At 41.1% G+C, this 19,014-nt stretch overlaps 1 protein-coding gene across 4 annotated transcripts in view; it reads right to left on the bottom strand.

The window, feature by feature from the left end:
• Positions 1–2,787: 2,787 nt before the first annotated feature.
• Positions 2,788–19,014, bottom strand: part of LOC121269648 (probable cation-transporting ATPase 13A4) — a 130,692-nt gene continuing 114,465 nt past the window's right edge. For 2 of the 4 annotated variants that reach the window (XM_041174422.1, XM_041174413.1), the window contains 4 exons: positions 14,611–14,819; positions 11,621–11,709; positions 4,952–5,032; positions 2,788–3,252 (listed from right to left, as the gene is read on the bottom strand). In XM_041174422.1, coding sequence (XP_041030356.1) covers positions 2,962–3,252; positions 4,952–5,032; positions 11,621–11,709; positions 14,611–14,819 — 670 coding nt within the window. In that variant the 3' untranslated portion in view covers positions 2,788–2,961. The other 2 variants (XM_041174431.1, XM_041174440.1) reach the window with 2 other exon arrangements.

Below are 19,014 nucleotides of genomic sequence, written 5' to 3'. Positions count from 1 at the left end.
CCAAGGGTACTCCTCATGCCCCCAATTCTATGCTCCGCCCTTATATATATCCTCTGGTCCCTATGCCAAGGTTTGCCTCTACTCATCTGCCATGACCCCTCTTACCCCTAATGCCAAGCTATGCCTTCACCCAACCCCCATGACCCCTCTTTCCCAATGCCAAAGTATATCCCTACCCATCTCCTATGGCCCCTCATGCCCCCATGTCAAGCAATGGTCTTCCACCAACCCCATGGCCCCTCATATCCCAATGCCAATCTCTGCCCTTCCATTCACCCACCCATTGCCCCTCTTACTCCCAATGCCAAGCTATGTCCTTCACCCACCCACCAAGGCCCCTCATACTCACAGTGGCAAGCTATAGCACTTCCATGCCCATTGACCCACCACAAGCTGTATAGAACCAAGGAGCCCAATAGTGACAGCAGGATGTGTACAAAAAGATTTTAAAAAGTGATTCATTTATAATTTTCTACTATGTTAAAACAATCATTTCACTAGAAGGCAATAAGAATGTCAATCATCCAGACCCTTTAAGTATCAATAACAAAAACCATAAGCCTTGAAACCACTTAACTTTGTGTAAATAAACATTGTGAAACTGATCACGGAGATAAGAGAGCCTGAGCTGTCAATCAAGCAATGCTTTTTCTGGGGCACAGCTGTTTCAACAAGAGTCCAAGGGAAATTAAGGATTCACTATAAATGCTGGCCAAGCCAATGATGCCCACATCCCACAATTGAATAAAAAAAGTAATAGTTGTCTGGTGTCTCAGCCAAGCTTCATTATGTATGCTACTGGGGGCCATAGGGATTAAGTGGGGGGCATAGCTTGGTATTTGGGGCATGAGCAATGGAGGGTAGGTAGAAGGACATATCTTGGCATTGGAGATATGAGGGGCCAGAGTGGGAATGGCTGGAAGGGCATAGCTTGGCATTGGGGAATGAGGGGCTATGGGGTTTGTTGAAGTGGCATAGGTTAGTATAGGATGCATTGGAGGCCATGGGGCATGGGGATGGGGGTCATGTGATGGCATGGAGGAGGCATGGGAAGAATGTTGGAGGGTGAGGGCTGGAGTGCCTTTGAGTTTTTATTTTAACTGGGAAGAAGTCCATTTAAATAGCCCGCCATGGCACCCGGCAACCACTGTCATTGCCTCTGAGCTTTTTCCTGGATCAGCTGGCCAGACCCCAACACACACACACACACACACCCCACCCCCCCCACCCCCCGTTCCCCCTGATCCTCAGCAATGAAGAAATGAAGATCTCACCTTTGCGGGCACTTTCTCCAGAGGCAGGCGGGCTGAGCTGGAAATTTTCCCAACTCCGACTACCCACCTTGAGGATGAAAGTGTATTCCTGCAAAACCATGGCCTGAATTATCAGTGAGATCATAGAACAAAAGATCAAATTCAAATATCTTTCTTATCACTACCTTATAAAAATATTCCACTGTTAATATACCAAAATCACTGTTTATATTTCTTAGGCTATTATCTGAATGCAATTGAATAATCCACATTCACATTGAATCAGATAATCATTTTTTATATAAAATGTTGCACTGCACATGCAAATATAAAGGAGTGAGATTTTCAAAATTTTCAGAAGTGGAAAACAGTTAAAAATTGAGGGACTTAATAGGACTGTAGCTTTCTTCACTAAGTCAATAAAACTCCGATAAGTGTTGGATGAGGATATTCCCACATGTATGAATTGACATAGGGAGCATCAGGAATGGTTAAGCAATGAACATGAATTATGTAGATTATTTGTTGTTGGTTATTCATGATGTAAGACACCATTGCAATAGAGAGTAAAGACAGTGAGCAGAATTATACATTCAGTGTGCGGGCACATGTCCAACACGCTAGAATGTAAAATGACTTCGTGGTGACATTGGGCGTGCGTCCCGACTTCATTGCAAACTCACGCGATATTTCGTTCGGCAGACACACTGGAGTTGGCTGCGCACTGGCTGATAATTGAAAGGCCTATTAAGGCCACTAACTAGGTAATTAAGTTGAATTTTATGCTGCCCGTCCAACCTTACGGCTGGTGGGCAGACGAAAATGGCCTTTACGTTTTTTAGAAAATTTCATTCCTAGAGCTAATACCGATGAAATAAAAACTTCATTTTGAAAATAAAAACATATCCCATCTCATGTGACACAGTCACATGAGGGGACATGTTCATTAAATTTTTAATGTCCATATATATATTTTTTAAAAAGCCCTTCAATCTCTCAGAGGCAGCTCTGTGCCTCAGGGAGATTGAAGCGCTCTTTCGCACGCATGCACGAAAGAGCGCTGGACCCGACTCTCCCTCCTCCCCCCGCACACACAGGTAGTGCTTACTGCCACCGCTCGTGATCCATGCAGGGTGGGCCTTAATTGGCCCGCCCATGTGAAATCGCGGTGCGGAACTGATCGCGGGCTGTGATTGGCTCTTCAACCGCCCCCACCCGCTCCCCCCGAGCCCACCCAATGACTGGAAAATCCTGGCCAGTGTATTCAGTCTTCCCATCCAATCCACACTGCCTTCTTCAAGTACCAGGCAAATTGTAACTTTGCTTCAGAAAAGCAATAGAGACCAATGAGCACAAAATAAATTTTTCAAGAAGCTCTGGTGTACTACTTTTTATTGAATAGTTTGTGAATGAAATGGAGTTGCATTTTGACTCTAAGAATGACATTATGTGAGTAATAGCAGTAAACAGAACCCTGTATCAGGATAAATGAAGATTGCCCAAAATCCTCAGATGATTTCCAGAGTATCAATATCATATGGAAATTAATTTAATTACTTTAAAAATCATTTACATGAATCCCACATTCATTAGTGCACTTCATAATAAAACATATTTACCAAAGACTGTTAGTCAGTTGGAAAGGTTTACTGGTGGAATATGCCACAATGCAAAACTAAGATTTGCTGCAGTGTTATCAATAAGTATTTTAAATGTCATCTTTCTTGTAGCTTCCATCCTCATTTTGCCTTGAAGTGGAACTTGCAAATCCATTTGATGCCTTTGTAGAGATTTTGTCATGTTCGTAACTCTGATTAGAATATGCTTCCAGTGTTTCTTCACCCATGATACAAAATGCTGCACATTCTGTATCACTTTCTGGGGGCCAGTTTGGCTCTTTCGCTATTATTCTTTGCATCTTCTTGTAATGCTGTGTAGATTTTACTTTGCAACACTTTTTTAGGAACACCCAGAGGCATCTGTTTTCTATTATAATTTCCTATTAAAATAATATCAGCCTTTTTTCATTAATTAATTTTTCTTCAGTTGATCTGCATGTTTCATTTCCTTTCGAATCAAGCAACTTGTGCTTTCAAAATAAGGTGTAGCTATTGCAATTTAAATAAAAATGTCACTGTCATTATACTGAAAGCCCTAAGTTAAAAACAATTATATATTAAATTGTAGCTTGTTTGTTTTTCCCATTGTTGTGGTGGAGCGATAAACTAATTGGTCTCCAGTTGTGTTGCAGAAAGGAATTCAAGGCCAAGAGTAGTGTTCAGGCAAAGCTGAATTAGAAGGCAGGGGATAATTCGATCAAGGACTGCAGGTGTAAGCTTTCTAATAATATATAGACAGATATTTATAAAATATATGCATAACTCAGCCCCCATTGTTAATACTTACATTTATTGTTATAATACTTATAAAATCTTAAGCTCTGTGACATTCCATGTAGGAAGTCAAGACCAAGTCATGCCTTGAGATGAAGCATGTGAGGGTTAAGCAACAATTTGGACCAGGGCCCAATTTTAAATCATCCATTCTACCCTTATTTTTATGTTTCCATTACAAATTCCTATGTTCACAACTTATATTGGGAACTGCTCATGTAACACTTGTTATGTTGTAACTACAGCCTGTGGCCAGTGGTGGCACTGTAACACCTCCACTGGGAGAAGGTGCAGTCACAGGCTGACAAGTTTCATAAAGGCAGTTTCCAAAATAAAAGTGGATGTCGGAATTTAGAGTAAAAAAAGTCAACAACTGTTCCAAGTCCTGCAAATTTAAATGCAGCATTAAATTGGAAATTTTCTTATCTTGTGAACACTCAATATAAACAATTCAGCATCAACATAACTTATTTGGCCCATTAGTTTAGTCACAAGCCACAAAGAGGCTTTGCACATAGATACTTAGATTCATGTGCAAAGCTCTGTTATCAGTTTGCAAAGTTGTAGTGAGAGGAAATAGTTCACTGAAGCATTCAGTCTCTCATAACATTAAAAAGGTTTTAAAATGGAACTTTATGTTGAGCTATAGTTGTGCTGCAGCTTGTGCAAACAAACTGCTTTGGTCTAGTCTCTGTGCACTCGGTTGTTAGAGATCTGACACCCAACTTGTGCTACCACTTTTACTGATGCACACCTGAAACTACTACCTGCTCTAAAAGTGGCAGTATAATTGCAGTCGGAGAGTAAACGGGCTCTGATTTCAGAGAGGAGGAAGATCAGAAAAAATATACTTATCAGGAAAGACTGAACAGAGTGGAGCTCTTTTCTCTGGTAAAGAAAAGGCTTAAGGGGTGATGAAACAAAAAGTCTTTAAAATTCTGAAAGGGTTTGAAACGATAGTGGGAGACACCAAGAAAAGAAAGTCACCACAAATCTAATTGGGAAATTAGGAAACATTTCTTTACCCAAAGTGTGGGAAGCATGTGGAGGCCACCACCACAAGGAATAGATAAGGAAATAAAAGAGAAAAGCACATGGGGGAGAAAGGAATGGAAGGATGCAATTATAAGAGTAGACAAAGTGGGGTGGCAGGAGGTCTCTGTGTTAGAATAAGTGCTGGCATAGACCTGTTGGACAGAATGGCCTGTGCTATAAGTTCTCTGTAATTCTATGTAAGATTCAGAAATATCAACAATACGTAACTGTGGCATAAATAAACAAAAGCAAAATGGTACCCCTACATACCTCAACGGTCATTGTAACAAAAAAATGAACAAGAACCAAAACTAGTAGGTAAACCCTCCAGCTTCTTGGGGTGCAAACAAGCTGAAAAAAAGAAAAAATGGTTTAATATTACAATGTTAAAATAAACAATTGATAGGGGTTCTTTGTTCCATTGATTGGTTCTTTGTTCCATTGATTTACTGTGAATGAATGAATGACATTGGATTTTTATCACAAAAGCATTGTGAGACAGTTGGCTGCATTTTGTGTCAAATTATGTGATTATGCTTTATACTTGTGGAAATTTTATATTTGAGACCATGATTCTTATTACATTTGTTTACTTGTGCTAACAATGAATTTTATGTCTTACCTTTTTTTAAAATGCAGGAACAAAAAAGATCATGGTAGGTTAGATGTTGCAGGTTGCATACAAGGAGGAGGTTTGTAGCAGTAATGAGGAGGGGGAGTACATGGGGTTTGGCAGTATTGGGGATGTGGTCTAGTGTCTAGAGCAGCTGGAAGGGGAAATGTGATGTACAAGAATGGAGTGGTGTTACAGTCTTCAGGTATTGGGAAGGAATCTCTTTGGGGTTCAAAGTAGTGGTGGGAAGCCATCTAGATTCTCCGAACATTGTTAGTGCTCAGTTGAAAGTGGTAGGAGAGTAGTCTCGTGATTTTGGATAGTCAGATAATAATCATAGGATGTGGGAGAATTGGAGTGGCATCTTTCTCAGCATGGGAGTACTGAATGAGAGATGCCTTGAGTGGGAACAGTGAGGAATAGTGTTGTAAGCTTATAAAACCATAAAAGTAGTGTTCCAGTGTCTGGGAAAAAACAAGAAATGGGTAATAAGGTTTGAGAGTAATGGACAAGGTACTGGGTTCAAGGACAATTTGTGGATAGGAATGAAGGAATATTAGAGCAAGGAGCTGGATACATGATACAGAAAGACTGGGGAAGGAACTGAATAACCGGGGATTAGAATCCTGAGAGCCCAGTAGGGTTGAAGAGGTGGACGGGTAGGGTATGATATTATTGTAAGGCGAGAATCTGAGAGTATTCTTAGGCTTCATTCTCCTTCACCATTCTTCCCTATCAGCAGAATCCTCTGAAGGGCGGGCCAACCTTGGATCAGGAAACCAATTTACTATAGAGCGTGCTTAGCCAGAGCTCTTTTAACTAAGCCACACTATTACTACCCCACCTCTAAGTTACTCAACCAATGAGGGAGGGTGGGCAGGATGACGAGTCAATTCTATCAAAGGAAGGATTTCTAATTAAAGGGACAATGGCATGTGTCAGAGAAACTCACCAGAACTTGGATTTTTGAGGGTGCGACGGCCACAGGAATGGAGAGGAGCTGGGAATGCTACTCCCTGGGCCTCACTCTTACCTGGAGGTCTGGCTACCGTATAGGAGGAGGTGCAGTAAGGTGAACTCTCCCAAGGATGCGAGGAAGAGGACAGACTCTTCAACCAAGTAGGCATGGATGGAAGCGACCAAGGAAATCAGTAGCAGAAGTGTGACCTCTCCAACCTGGAGACAGTGCAACAAGAGGATCCAGGACCTCAGGAGGGCATGACAGGTGAGTGGTAATACACTTTCAGGTGCTAGGCCCTACACTCTGACTTTCCCAGAATTCTCCTGCACAGCACTACTAAGGTCAATAAATCTTGCAGCTCCACTCATTCCTCTCTCTGCATGCATCTATCACCCCCATCTGAATAACCAACATTCAAACTCACCCTCATCCTATTACCCTCATACCCATGCCTCACAATCACAATTCAAAGCTCTGTCCTACATTCCTCTCCACAAAAGACATTACAAACACTCACACATCTCTGTTTTCTCTCCTTGCAGGATAAGAAAGCAAGAAAGCACACAATTTAATGAGGGGCAGAGATCTGAGAGTGGTGGCCCTACCATGACAGGCACCTTGTCATCCACTGGTAATGCAGTGCCACTGTCCACTGAGAAGGGGGTCTTGCTTCAGGATGCTGCAAATAGCAGTGACTTGCTATGAAGGCCCGAATGTCCTGAAGTACTGGTACTCAGACATTTCAAGAGAGCAGATTCTCTGCCTGTAGACCCTGTGTTGGGGACATCACCTCCTTGGGGCTGGACATCTGTGTACATTCCCTCTGCCCTGTGGAGAGGCATATAGCTGAGGAGAAGGCAGCTGGTGCTGCCATTGTTATTGCTCCTTCTGCTGCTGGAGCTGCTGTGGTGATATGACATCTGCTCTTGCCTCTCATCTGACAAACAATGCCTCTCATCTTGTCAAACAATGATAGCACTCTCTGAGATGAGAATTGCTTTGAGCATAGCAGCATCTCAATGGCCATGGTTGCAACTCTTCAGTATAACTGATCAAAGCCTTCCCAGCTAGTCAGTTTTACTAAAGAAGTTCTTCCAGCTGTGCACTCACCTTGGTGATCCTGGCAAGTTGCTGACAGGTCAGGAAACAGGACCCTGACTGGGACATCCATAAATGAGGATTACAACTGTTCTTAATTGTCTTTTTAATTACTTTAATAACTTATCCTACAGATCCATAGGGACTTCCTGCTTGCCTTCAAGCCCACCTCGCAGAAACGTGGAAAAGGGTAGGGTGTTGTCAGGATACTTAACAGACACACACACAAACCTGCCTTTTCTTGCCGAGAAAAATTCCTTTTTTTAAGTTCATGATTTCTGCTACCTTCCCCTATAAGTTTTACATGTGCTTTTGCAGCTGAAAAGCCAATTTTCATTACTTAAAGTCCTTCACTATGCTTATATTGAATGTCGACCATTATAGAATAAGCAAACTACAAGGTTTAAAAAGCTAAAACACAGCTTTCCATTCTGGGTTGGTAAATGATTTGCAATATTCACCTCATGAAATACCCTCTAGCTATTTTGTCAGATTGTTTGCCCAAATTCTAGTCTTGGTTGGCCACAATCTCCTCCAGTTTTTTTGTTTAATCTTTCATGAGATGTGAATGTCGCTGGCATGACCAGCATTAATTGCTCATCCTTAGTTGCCTTTGAGAAGGTGAAGCTATCTGTTTAAACTGCTGCAGACAATCTGGTGTCAGTACACCTGGGGAGGGAATTCCAGGATTTTGGTCCAGTGATATTGAAGGAACAGTGATATAGTTTCAAGTCAGTTCCAAGTGTGTGACTTGGAGGGGAATTTGCAGATGATTGTGTTCCCATGCGTCTGCTGCCCTTGTCCTTCTAGGTGGTAAAGGTTTTGGCTTTGGAAGGTTCTGTAGAAGGAGCGAGGATAAGTTGCTGCAGTGCATCTTGTAGATGGCACACACTGCTGTCACTGTGTATCAGTGGTGAAGGGAGTGAATGCTAATGTTGATGGATGGGATGCCGATCAAGCAGGCTGCTTTATCCTGGACGGTATCGAGCTTCTTGATTGTTGCTGGAGTCACAACCATCCAGGCAATTGGAGAGTATTTCATCACACTCCAGGCTTGTGCCTTGGAGATAGTGGACAGACTTTGGGGAGTCAGAAGGTGAGTTACTCACTACGGAATTCCCAGCCTCTGACCTGCTCTTGTAGCCACAGTGCTTATGTGGTTAGTCCAGTTAATTTTCTGGTCAATGGTAATCCCTAAGATATTGATGGTAGGGGATGGTAGGGGTTTCAGTGATGTTAATGCAGTTGAATGTCAAGGGGAGATGGTTAGATTCTCTTTTGTTGGAGATAGTCATTACCTGGCCCTTGTGTGATGAGAAGTTACTTGCTACTCTATCAGCGCAATGGGCAAATCAAAACCATCATCCTTGGTTCCTACCACAAACTGCCACTAATCCATCTCCCATCCTAGCCACTGTCTCAGGTTGAAACAGCTTATTAGCAACTTCAACATCTTATATACTTTCAAGTTGAGATTCCAAACCACATCTTTTCCATGAGAAACATTTCCTTATTCCATCATTAACTTCTCTGCTCCTACCTTCACTCGTCTGCTGCAGCGCCATCATCTATGCTTTGGTCACCTCTAAACTGAACCACTCCAATGCTCTCCTGGCTGGATTAATCTCTTCCATCCTCTAAACTTCAGTTTGTATCCCATATCACATGCATCCATCACCTAGCATCCTTGTCCTCAATGATATACATTTGCTCCCAGTCTCACCGTCCTTCTGTGAGAATGGATGTTTTTAAAAAAATATTTTTGGGGAATATTGTGTTATTCTGTAGAGAAGGCTGTGTGTGTGTTGTGTGTGTATTAATTAAGCTGGGCAAGAGATTTATAGGAGTCAGGTTGTCTGGGGGACTTGAAACATGAAAAGGACAGAGGTGTTAAGTTTGAGGTACAAGTAAATAGGTTGGATCTAATATTTGCATTTTTAAGATAAATGGAGAGTTTGTTTAAATATCAAAGGGGAGTCAGAGGTAGAAAGAAACATGCTTGGATTTTGCAGGAATTCCATAGGTAAATAGTAGTGGGGATATTATACTTTCTTGAACCGAAAGCAAAGACAAGGTAGAGACATAAAAGATTTTATATTTGGAAGGATTTGAGTTTCGAAGAAGTGTGAGAACAATGAAAAGGGAAAATGGTATATTAGAGTTACTGTGGATAGCTGGAGTAGCTGTTCAATTGGAGCAAAGAGGTAGCTGGAGCTGTTGAACTATAGCTGGAGCTCTGGGCTGGGAGAGGATGCCATTTGAATCAACCATCCAGAAATGTCTTGGGCTGCAACAAGCAGTTTTATTTTGAAGTGGATACCACTGCAGAGTGGATAAGGTTAGAGGTCATGTGGTATGCCTTTATTGAAGCTACAGCAGTTTGCCTTGGATAATACTACTGGATTTCATAGTTAGACATCTATAAGAGAGTGATGCCTGTAAGGCATTTACTTGTGGATTCGACCAAGTAGAGATTTTTTGGGGAGTGTTTTGTAAGACTAACCTTCATTGTGTAACTGTAATCTTGTGCGCTTAGGTTTTCTTTTATTATTATTAATAAAACATTTACTTTTAATTTTTAAAATCCCAAAAGTGTTACTGGACCTCCCACTGCTGAGATTCATATGTCTTCTTCTCATTTTCAGAATGCAGAATAAAAGGTTATGGCCCATACGCCAAGTTTCCCCCTGGGATTTGGTTTGCGCAGCAATTAACACCAGCTGTGGTCATAACACTTCAAATTTAAAATGCTCACCCTCATGTTAAAATCTTTTCATGAATTTGCCTTTCCCTATCACTGTATCATCATCCTGCCTGAAAACTATCCTCAAACCCTCTGGTCTTCTGACTTTAGTCTCTTGTAAATTTCAACCTGTCTTCATTATCCAGCATTGGAGTCAATGCTGTCAGTCACTGAGGCTCCGTGCTGTGAAGTTTCCCCCCCTAAACCTCTCCAACTCTCCCCTTTGTCTCTTCTTTATTAAAACCCTTCCTCAATGTACACCTCTTTGACCAAGATTTTTGTCACCTCATCTAATATCTCCTTGGTTGGCTTGGTATTGATTTTTTTTATTCATCTCTGTGAATCATCTTGAAATGATTTTCCATGGCACAGGTACTTTATAAATGAAGCTTATTGTCACCTGCGATGTATTGGGTGGCAATAGGGTACAGCCAGCAACATGTGTTATTTGCACAAATGTCTCACACAATTGGGAAATGGCCACTTTCTAAATGGCGAGAGGTTGGAAGCAGTGGAGATCCAAAATACTTAGAGGTCCCAGTACATCGATCATTAAATTGTCATAAATAGATACAGAAAATAATCAAGAAGGCTAATGGAATATTGGCCTTTGTAGCTAAGGGAATAGAATACAAGGGGTTAGAAGTCATGTTTCAATTATGCAAAGTTCTGGCTAGGTCACATCTGGAGTACTATAAGCAATTTTGGACACCACACCTAAGCAAGGGTATATTGACCTTGGAGGGAGTACAACGTAGGTTTACTGGAATGATACTAGACTTCAAGTGTTAAGTTACAAGGAGAGATTCCATGAATAGGGTTGTATTCCCTAGAATTTATAAAGATTTAATCAAAGTTTTCAAGGAAACATTTAGGGTGGATAGAGAGAAATTATTTCATTTGGTCAGGAAATCTCAGACCAGGGGTCTTAGCCCAAAATTTAGGGCCAAAACTTTCAAGGGTGAGATTTAAGAACGCTTCTACACATAAAGAGCGCTGGAAGTTTGGAATTCTCTTTACAATTGATGCTGGATCAATTGTTAATTTGAGATCCAAGACTGATTGATTTTTGTTAACCAAAGGTTTTAAGGGATATGCGGCAAAGGTGGGAATAAAGAGTTTGGTCACAAATGAACCATGTTCTCATTGAATGGCGGGACAGACTTGAGGAGCTAAATGGCTTTCTCCTGTTCCTTTTTGTGTACCTGCAATCCTTGTTCTCAGTTTAATCTAAAGAAAGTAGTCCAAAGAAGGGTTTTATATTATCCTAGCTCAGGGGTTCCACTCCAATAGTTTCATTACATTCCAACATTATAATTAATGACCCTTATATTTTTAAATCTATTTTGAACAGATTTGTCTGCGCACAGCAGAATCTAATGCATGAAAATCCTGGCAATTATTGTGCCAATGAGGGTAAAATACAATTTTAGTGGAGGTGCAAAACAGGTGGCTAATCTGCAACTATTTGTTTTCCATTTCTGCTAAAGTTGAATTTTACACCTGATGGCTTTGTATACTTACATCCAGTGCATCATATAAAGTATCCTGTTCACCGAAAAGGAAATACAGACATGTTCCAACCTGAGCCAAAAGGACAATCATAAAAATATCTGAAATGAAAGAAAAAAGAATAGCCAATGAACAGAAAAGCTGGGAAACTAACAGCCTGTCTTCCCTATTTCAGACATAGATTAATTAGCAGTTTGTATCTGAATCTTACTTCAGACGTTCCAGCATAAGTGAGCTAAATTCTTTTTAGGGCGAATTCAATACTCCCAGCAGAGAGCAGCCCTTGTCGAGATCACACCGTGGAAAATCATGGACACACTGAAAATCAAAGGCTGTGCCGTCATGGAGCATCTTTGGTGAAGAGCACACCTCATCGGGAATGGAGAAAGGCCTCTTTAATTCCATACAATTGGTAATTGACCACATGCATGCCTAGCAATCCTTGTTCTTAGTGCAATCTGAAGGAAACGGTTCAAATAAGGAATTTAGAGGCAACTGAGCACCAATAGCATTCTGTCATGCAAATAGACCACCCAGAGTTTGTGGCGTCATCAGACGAGATTGAAATATAACCTTATAAATCTCAACCACATGGATGGAAGAACAAGGCAGGGAACCATAGCTCAACTGGACTTTTGAAGTGCCATATAATCAATCATTTTGGGTCATGAGGACTCGAAACGTCAACTCTTTTCTTCTCCGCCGATGCTGCCAGACCTGCTGAGTTTTTCCAGGTAATTCTGTTTTTGTTTTGGATTTCCAGCATCCGCAGTTTTTTTGTTCTTATTTTACAAGCATTGTTGTATTTGATACTTTCTGGAACCTATTGTTGCCAAATTTGCTGATGATACAAAGATAGGTAGGAAAGAAAATTGTGAGTGTTAATTCCAATAATTGTATGTTGAGGAAGATTGAATCTGAAGCTAGCCTGTACCTTAAAACAGGTTTATTTCCAAAAAGCATTCCAGACTCTTCCAAATGCTTAGAGTGAACTGGTTTATATATTCTTGCAATGATTCCCACAAATCCTTGCCCAATCCTTGGGGACAGCTGTGCTTAATTACTAATTTAAAACATGCATTTCATTGCAACACAAATTCAACATTAACAGGAGGATACCAAGAGCCTGGAATGCGATATTGATGAGTTGAGTGAGTGGCAAAATTTGACAGATGGAGTATAATGTGGGAAAATGTGAGGCTGTCCACTTTAGAGGAACAATGTAAAAGCAGAATATTATTTAAATAGAAAGAGACTGCAGAAGCTGCAGTAAAGAAGGATCTGGGTGTCCTTGTACATGAATCATAAAAGGTCAGCATGCAGGTACAACAAGTCATTAGGAAGGCAAATTGAATGTTGTCCTTTATGGCATAGGGGATAGAGTACAAAAATAGAGGGAAGTCTTGCTACAGCTGTTTGGTCATTGGTGATACTGCACCTGGAGCACTGTGTACAATTTTGGCCCTTATTTAAGGAGGGACATAATTGCATTGGAGGCAGTTGAAAGAAGGTTCACCAGGCTGATTCCTATGATGAGGGGTTTGTCTTACGGGGAAAGGTTGACCAGACTAGGCTTATGCTCATTAGAGTTTAGAAGAATGAGAGGGCTTTCTTCTCTCAGTGGGTTGTTATTGTTTGGAAATCTCTTTCCCAGAGAGCATTGGAGGCTGGGTCATTGATTGTATTCAAGGCTGAGTTAGACAGATTTTTGACTGACAAAGGAGTCAAGGGTTATGGGGGGAAGGCAGGAAAGTGGAGTTAAAGCCACAATCAGATTAGGCATGATCTTATTGAATGGCAGGGCAGGTTCAAGGGGCCAAATGGCCTACTGTTGCTCCCATTTTCTATGGTCTCATTCAAATGGCCATACGTAACGTTTGGGTTTAGACTGGTAGATTTTCCTTTTGGACGTTGTTGCTACCACCAGTATAATCATTGTGCTGGCTTGCACTAATTTGTGGAGTCAGTTGCATTTACACAGTGTAGTTGGGTTTGGCACTGGAATTTCAGAGAAAGGAACAATTGCATCTTCACAGCCTTGATTTTTTTCAACAGTGGGTGATGGATGATTAAAGGATGCAGCCATTTAAAGATTGTGAATAGGGATAACATAGCAGAAGTCTGCGCAAGGGTTGTTTTTATAAGAAACATAGCTGACAAAACCCACTGATTAACAGATTATTAATGGAGATAAGAAACTGAGTCAGAAGCTAAGGGATGATGGTGATAAGTGTAGCCGTTATTTGGTGATTGGCAAAGAAGAGTTTGTGTAGAATAATGTGATAGCAAGGAGAATGGACCACTTGCTTCTACTCCCTAAAGGACAAAACCACAGTTTTCCAGGACAGAAAGGGAGCAAGAGAATGAAATGAAGTTGTTGATCATTCCTTCTAATGGCAGTGCCAGTACTATGGTGGATTTTAGTTGCTTCTAATCCTTCCAGTTCGTTAGGCATCCCTGATTGGAAAATCTATTCTTGAGTGTCAGAAGGCTACTTAATTATGTGAATACCACAGCCAATCCTAATCCTGTCAACACACACTCACTCACTTACCACACTTCCAGCAGAGGATGCTGAATAATGACCAGAGATGGGAATATTTGCAAATTCTACTCTTCCCTAGTCAAATGGCAGGGCAGCCAATTGTAGCAAGTTATTATTTTTGCAGATGAGATTGACGAACTGAGCATAGAGTTGGGATCAAACCTGAGAGTTTCCAGACCTCTGTAACCCAGCTATACCACCATAAGGTGATGATCCAGAAGGAGAGATGTATTTGATACTTTCAGTGGTACTTGGTGCACTTAGATATGACTCAAAATATAATAAATTGGCACATCAAATACTGTAATCTGGATTTTGATTGAAAAGCTATATATTAATGCTAGCTTCTGAGGAATCATTTCAAATCAATTATTAAATACCTACATCTATATTTAGCTGAAAATCATATATATCAAATAACTTCATTGAAGCTAATAGAAATAACAAACTTCCTTACAGTTAGTATAGATTGGTTTTCGATAGGGCTTTCCTTTGCTGAATACAATTGCTGTTGTTATACAGTTGAAAAGAGATAGAAGGAACACAGTGGTATTCTCATAACTCCTATAGCTATCTTTATTTCGTGCCAGGGAGATGGCAGTAGCATCTGCTGTCTTGTTAGGTGTAGTAATGTCATCATAGGTTAGGTTTGTGGGTTTACAAGCTCTGCAAAGAGAAATTATTAGAGAATTTTAAATACTATTATAAATTCATTAGTATTATTGATTGTACAAAGGATTGTTGTCAAATATCAAAATGTCTCTGTCCCTCTTTACTGTTCCTATAACCATTAGGAGTAGGTAGAAAAAGCAACATGACCAGACTTAATTGCCATTTCTTGAGTACTCCAGGGTAAGAGGTCTTGTGTGATGGGTCTGTATATATTGCCAATAGCCCAATTAGAGCCGGGTTAGCGTCAGAAGAATACTTGGTCCAAATATTCAAAAAGGCATTAAAGTCAATTCCTGGGAAAGAAAATCAGGCAAAATGTAAAACAGGCTGTTGATTCATAATCACCCATTTTCTGCATGGGATATCTCTATGCTGGGGAAGTTAACAGAAAACAGCATTACAGATGGTATGAATAAACATTTAGAAGATATGAGAACTATAAGGGATGCCCAAAACAGCTTTAGCGCATTTTACACATCTGATCCAATGTTTTGAAAAGTTGATGGGAATGAAGAATTAGGGAGACCAAGTAAGCATCAGCTACTTGTATTACCAAAAGGCCTTTAGTAAAGTGTCAGATGAGGCATTATGTGAAAATAATATATCTTGTGGTATAGAAAATGTAATAGAAAGATTATATTTTAAAAAAGAATTATAAAAATTGAGCTTTTTGATGGCTTAATTCTCAATGAGATTAATTAATGAATGAAATACTCGAGAGTTCAGACCCCCTTCTGTTCATTAAATTCCTTATAATTAAGAAGAGGGCATGGGCAGTACGATAGCTAAAATTTCAGATGACACCAAATTATATGGCAAAATCATAAAAAGGAAAATAAATTGAAAATTGATATGGATAGATTGATGAAGTGAGTCCCAAGTATGGCAAATATCCTTTAATGTACAGAAGTGAGATATTATAAACATTGATACTTAGAATAAGGGCAAAGAATTTAACATGAATGGTTGTTAATTATAGATAAACACAAGGGAGAAAAGCTTGGAAGTGATCATTGGCTGCTCCCTCAAGCATCAAGCTCAGTGTGAGGAGGCCACAGCCAGTGTGAACAGGGCCATATTGCCTGGCCAATTCATTACCAGCCAAGACCTTAATTATATCGTAGAGTCATAGAGGTTTACAGCACTGAAAAAGGCCCTCTGGTCCATTGAGTCTGCACTGGTCAAACAAGTACCAATCTATTCTAATCCCATTTTCCAGCACTAGGCCCATAGCCTTGTATGCCACAGCATCACAAGTGCACATTCAAATACTTCTTAAATGTTATGACGGTTTCTGCCTCTACCAGCCTTTCCGGCAGTGAATTCCAGATTCCCACCTAGGTGAAAAACTTCTTCCTCGCATCCCCTTTAAACCTCCTGCCTCTTACCTTAAATCTATGCCTCCTGGTTACTGCTCCCTCCACCAAGGGGAAAAGTTACTTCCTGTCTACCCTATCTATGCTCCTCATAATTTTATACACCTCACTCATGTCCCCCCTCAATCTCCTCTGCTCCAAGGAAAATCACCCCAGCCTATCCAATCTCTCCTCATAACTAAAACTCTCCAGCCCAGGCAGCATCCTGGTAAATCTCCTCTGCACTCTCTCTAGCGCAATCACATCCTTCCTATAATGCGGATTCCAGAATTGCACGCAATACTCTATCTGTGGCCTAACCAGCGTTTTATACAGTTCCAGCATAAGCTCCCTGCTCTTCTATTCTATGCCTCGGCTAATAAAGTCAAGTATCCCATATGCCTTCTTAACCACCTATCTACCTGTCCGGCTACCTTAAGGGACAGGTGGACAATGCACACCAAGGTCCCTTTGATCCTCAGTACTTCCCAGTGTATTCATCGTGTATTCCCGTACCTTGTTTGTCCTGCCCAAGTGCATCACCTCACACTTATCCGGATTAAATTCCATTTGCCACTGATCAGCCCATCTGACCAGCCTGTCTATATCCCCCTGTAACCTATTCTCCTTACTATTTACCACCCCACTAATTTTTGTGTCATCCGCGAACTTACTGATCAACCCCCACCCTACATTCAATCATTTATATATACCAGAAACAGTAAGGAACCCAACACTGATCCCTGTGGAACCTCACTGGACACAGGCATCCAGTCACAAAAACACCTCTCGACCATCACCCTCTGCTTCCTGCCACTCAGCCAATTCTGGATCTGATTTGCCAAATTGCCTTGGATCCCATGGGCTCTTACCTTCATTATCAGTCTCCCATGCAGGACCTTATCAAAAGCCTTGCTGAGGTCCAAGTGGACTACGTCAAATGCACATCGTTATATAATGCCTTGGTATGACTTCATTTATTTCTTGTCCTTCAAATTTAGGAGAATAATTTGATACTGGAAAAGGTGCAATGAGGGCAAAATGGATGATTCCTGGCCTGAGAGCACTGAGTTATAAAGATATTCTTGATGCCTTGAATTTGTATTCATTAAGAGAATAAGAATCAATCATTCTATAAAAATAACATTTTAATCTGGAATCTCATGGGAATTTATTAATCATCCATGAAGGGTTGGAAACATAGAGACATAAAGTGGGAGCAGGAGTAGGCCATTTGGCCCTTTGAGCCTGCTCCACTGTTCAATATGATCATGGCTGATCCTCTATCTCAATACCATATTCCCGTTTTCTCTCCATTCCCTTGATGCCACTAATATCCAAAAAATTATCAATTTCTTTCTTGAATACGCTCACTGACCTGGCATCCACTGCCTTCTGTGGTAGAGAATTCCACAGGTTGACCACCCTCTGAATGAAGAAATTTTTCCTCATCTCAGTCCTAAATGGCCTGCCCCATATCCTGAGACTGTGGCCCCTGGTTCTAGACTCCCCAACCAGGGGAAACATCCTCCCTGCATCTAGTCTATCTAGCCCTGTTAGAATTTTATATGTTTCAATCAGATCCCCTCTCATTTTTCTAAACTCTAGTGAATACAGGCCCAGTCGAACTAATCTCTCCCCGTACAACAGTCCTGCCATCCCTGGTATCAACCTAATGAACCTTTGCTGCACTCTCTCTATGGCAAGTATATCCTTTCTTAGGTAGGGAGACCAAAAGTGCATGTAATACTCTAGGTGTGATCTCACCAAGGCCTTGTATAACTGCAGTAAGACATCCCTACTTCTGAATTCAAATCCTCTTGCAATGAAGGCCAACATACCATTTGCCTACCTTTTTGCTTGTTGCACCTGCCTATTTGCTTTCATTGACTGGTGTACAAGGACACCCAGATCCTTTTGTACATCCACATTTCCCAATATATCACCATTTAAATAATACTGCCTTTCTGTTTTTCACACCGAAGCTTATGATTTCACATTTATCCACGTTATGCTGCATCTGCCATATGTTTGCCCACAAACACAACTTGTCTAAATCGCCCTGAAGCCCCCTTGCATCCTTCTCACAACCACACCCAGTTTTGTGTCATCAGCAAACTTGGAAATATTGCATTTGGTTCCCTCATCCAAGTCATTTATATGTATTGTGAATAGCTGGGGCCCAAGCACTGATCTCTGCGGTACACCACTAGTCACTGCAGCCACCCAGAAAAAGACCCACTTATTCCCACTCTCTGTCCGGTCTGTCAACCAATTCTCAATCCATGCCAGTATCTAACCCTCAATCCCATGTGCTTTAATTTTGCCCGCTAGCCTCTGGGACCTTATCAAAAGCTTTCTTGAAATCCAAATACACCACATCCACTGGTCCTCCCTTATCTATTCTACCAGTTACATCCTCAAAAAACTCCAGTAGATTAGTTAAGTATGATTTCCCTTTCATAAACCCATGCTGACTTTGTCTAATCCCGTTAATGCTTTCCAAGTGTTCTGTCCCATGGGCAGAATCTTCTGCTTGTCAGTGGGCTGGTCGGGAGTGGGTGCGGAACTGATCGCCACCCACGGTTGGCTGTGTGCCACCATTTTACATGGGCGGGCCAATTAAGGCCCGCCCAGTGTGACATGTGCCCGGTAGCACTCAACACTACCTGTGCGGGCCGCATGTGCGCAAAAGACCGCAGAAATCTCCCTGAGACAGCTCCGTGCCTCAGGGAAATTAAGTCCATATTAAAACTTTGAAATAAAGAGAGAAAAAAATTATTCAGATAACGCCCCTCATGTGCCAGTGTCGCATGAGCTGGAACATGTTTATG

This window comes from Carcharodon carcharias, chromosome 2 (assembly GCF_017639515.1).
Source record: "Carcharodon carcharias isolate sCarCar2 chromosome 2, sCarCar2.pri, whole genome shotgun sequence".
NCBI lineage: Eukaryota > Metazoa > Chordata > Chondrichthyes > Lamniformes > Lamnidae > Carcharodon > Carcharodon carcharias.
The sequence above is the reverse complement of the archived record's forward strand: the minus strand, read 5'-3'. Positions and strand labels throughout refer to the sequence as shown.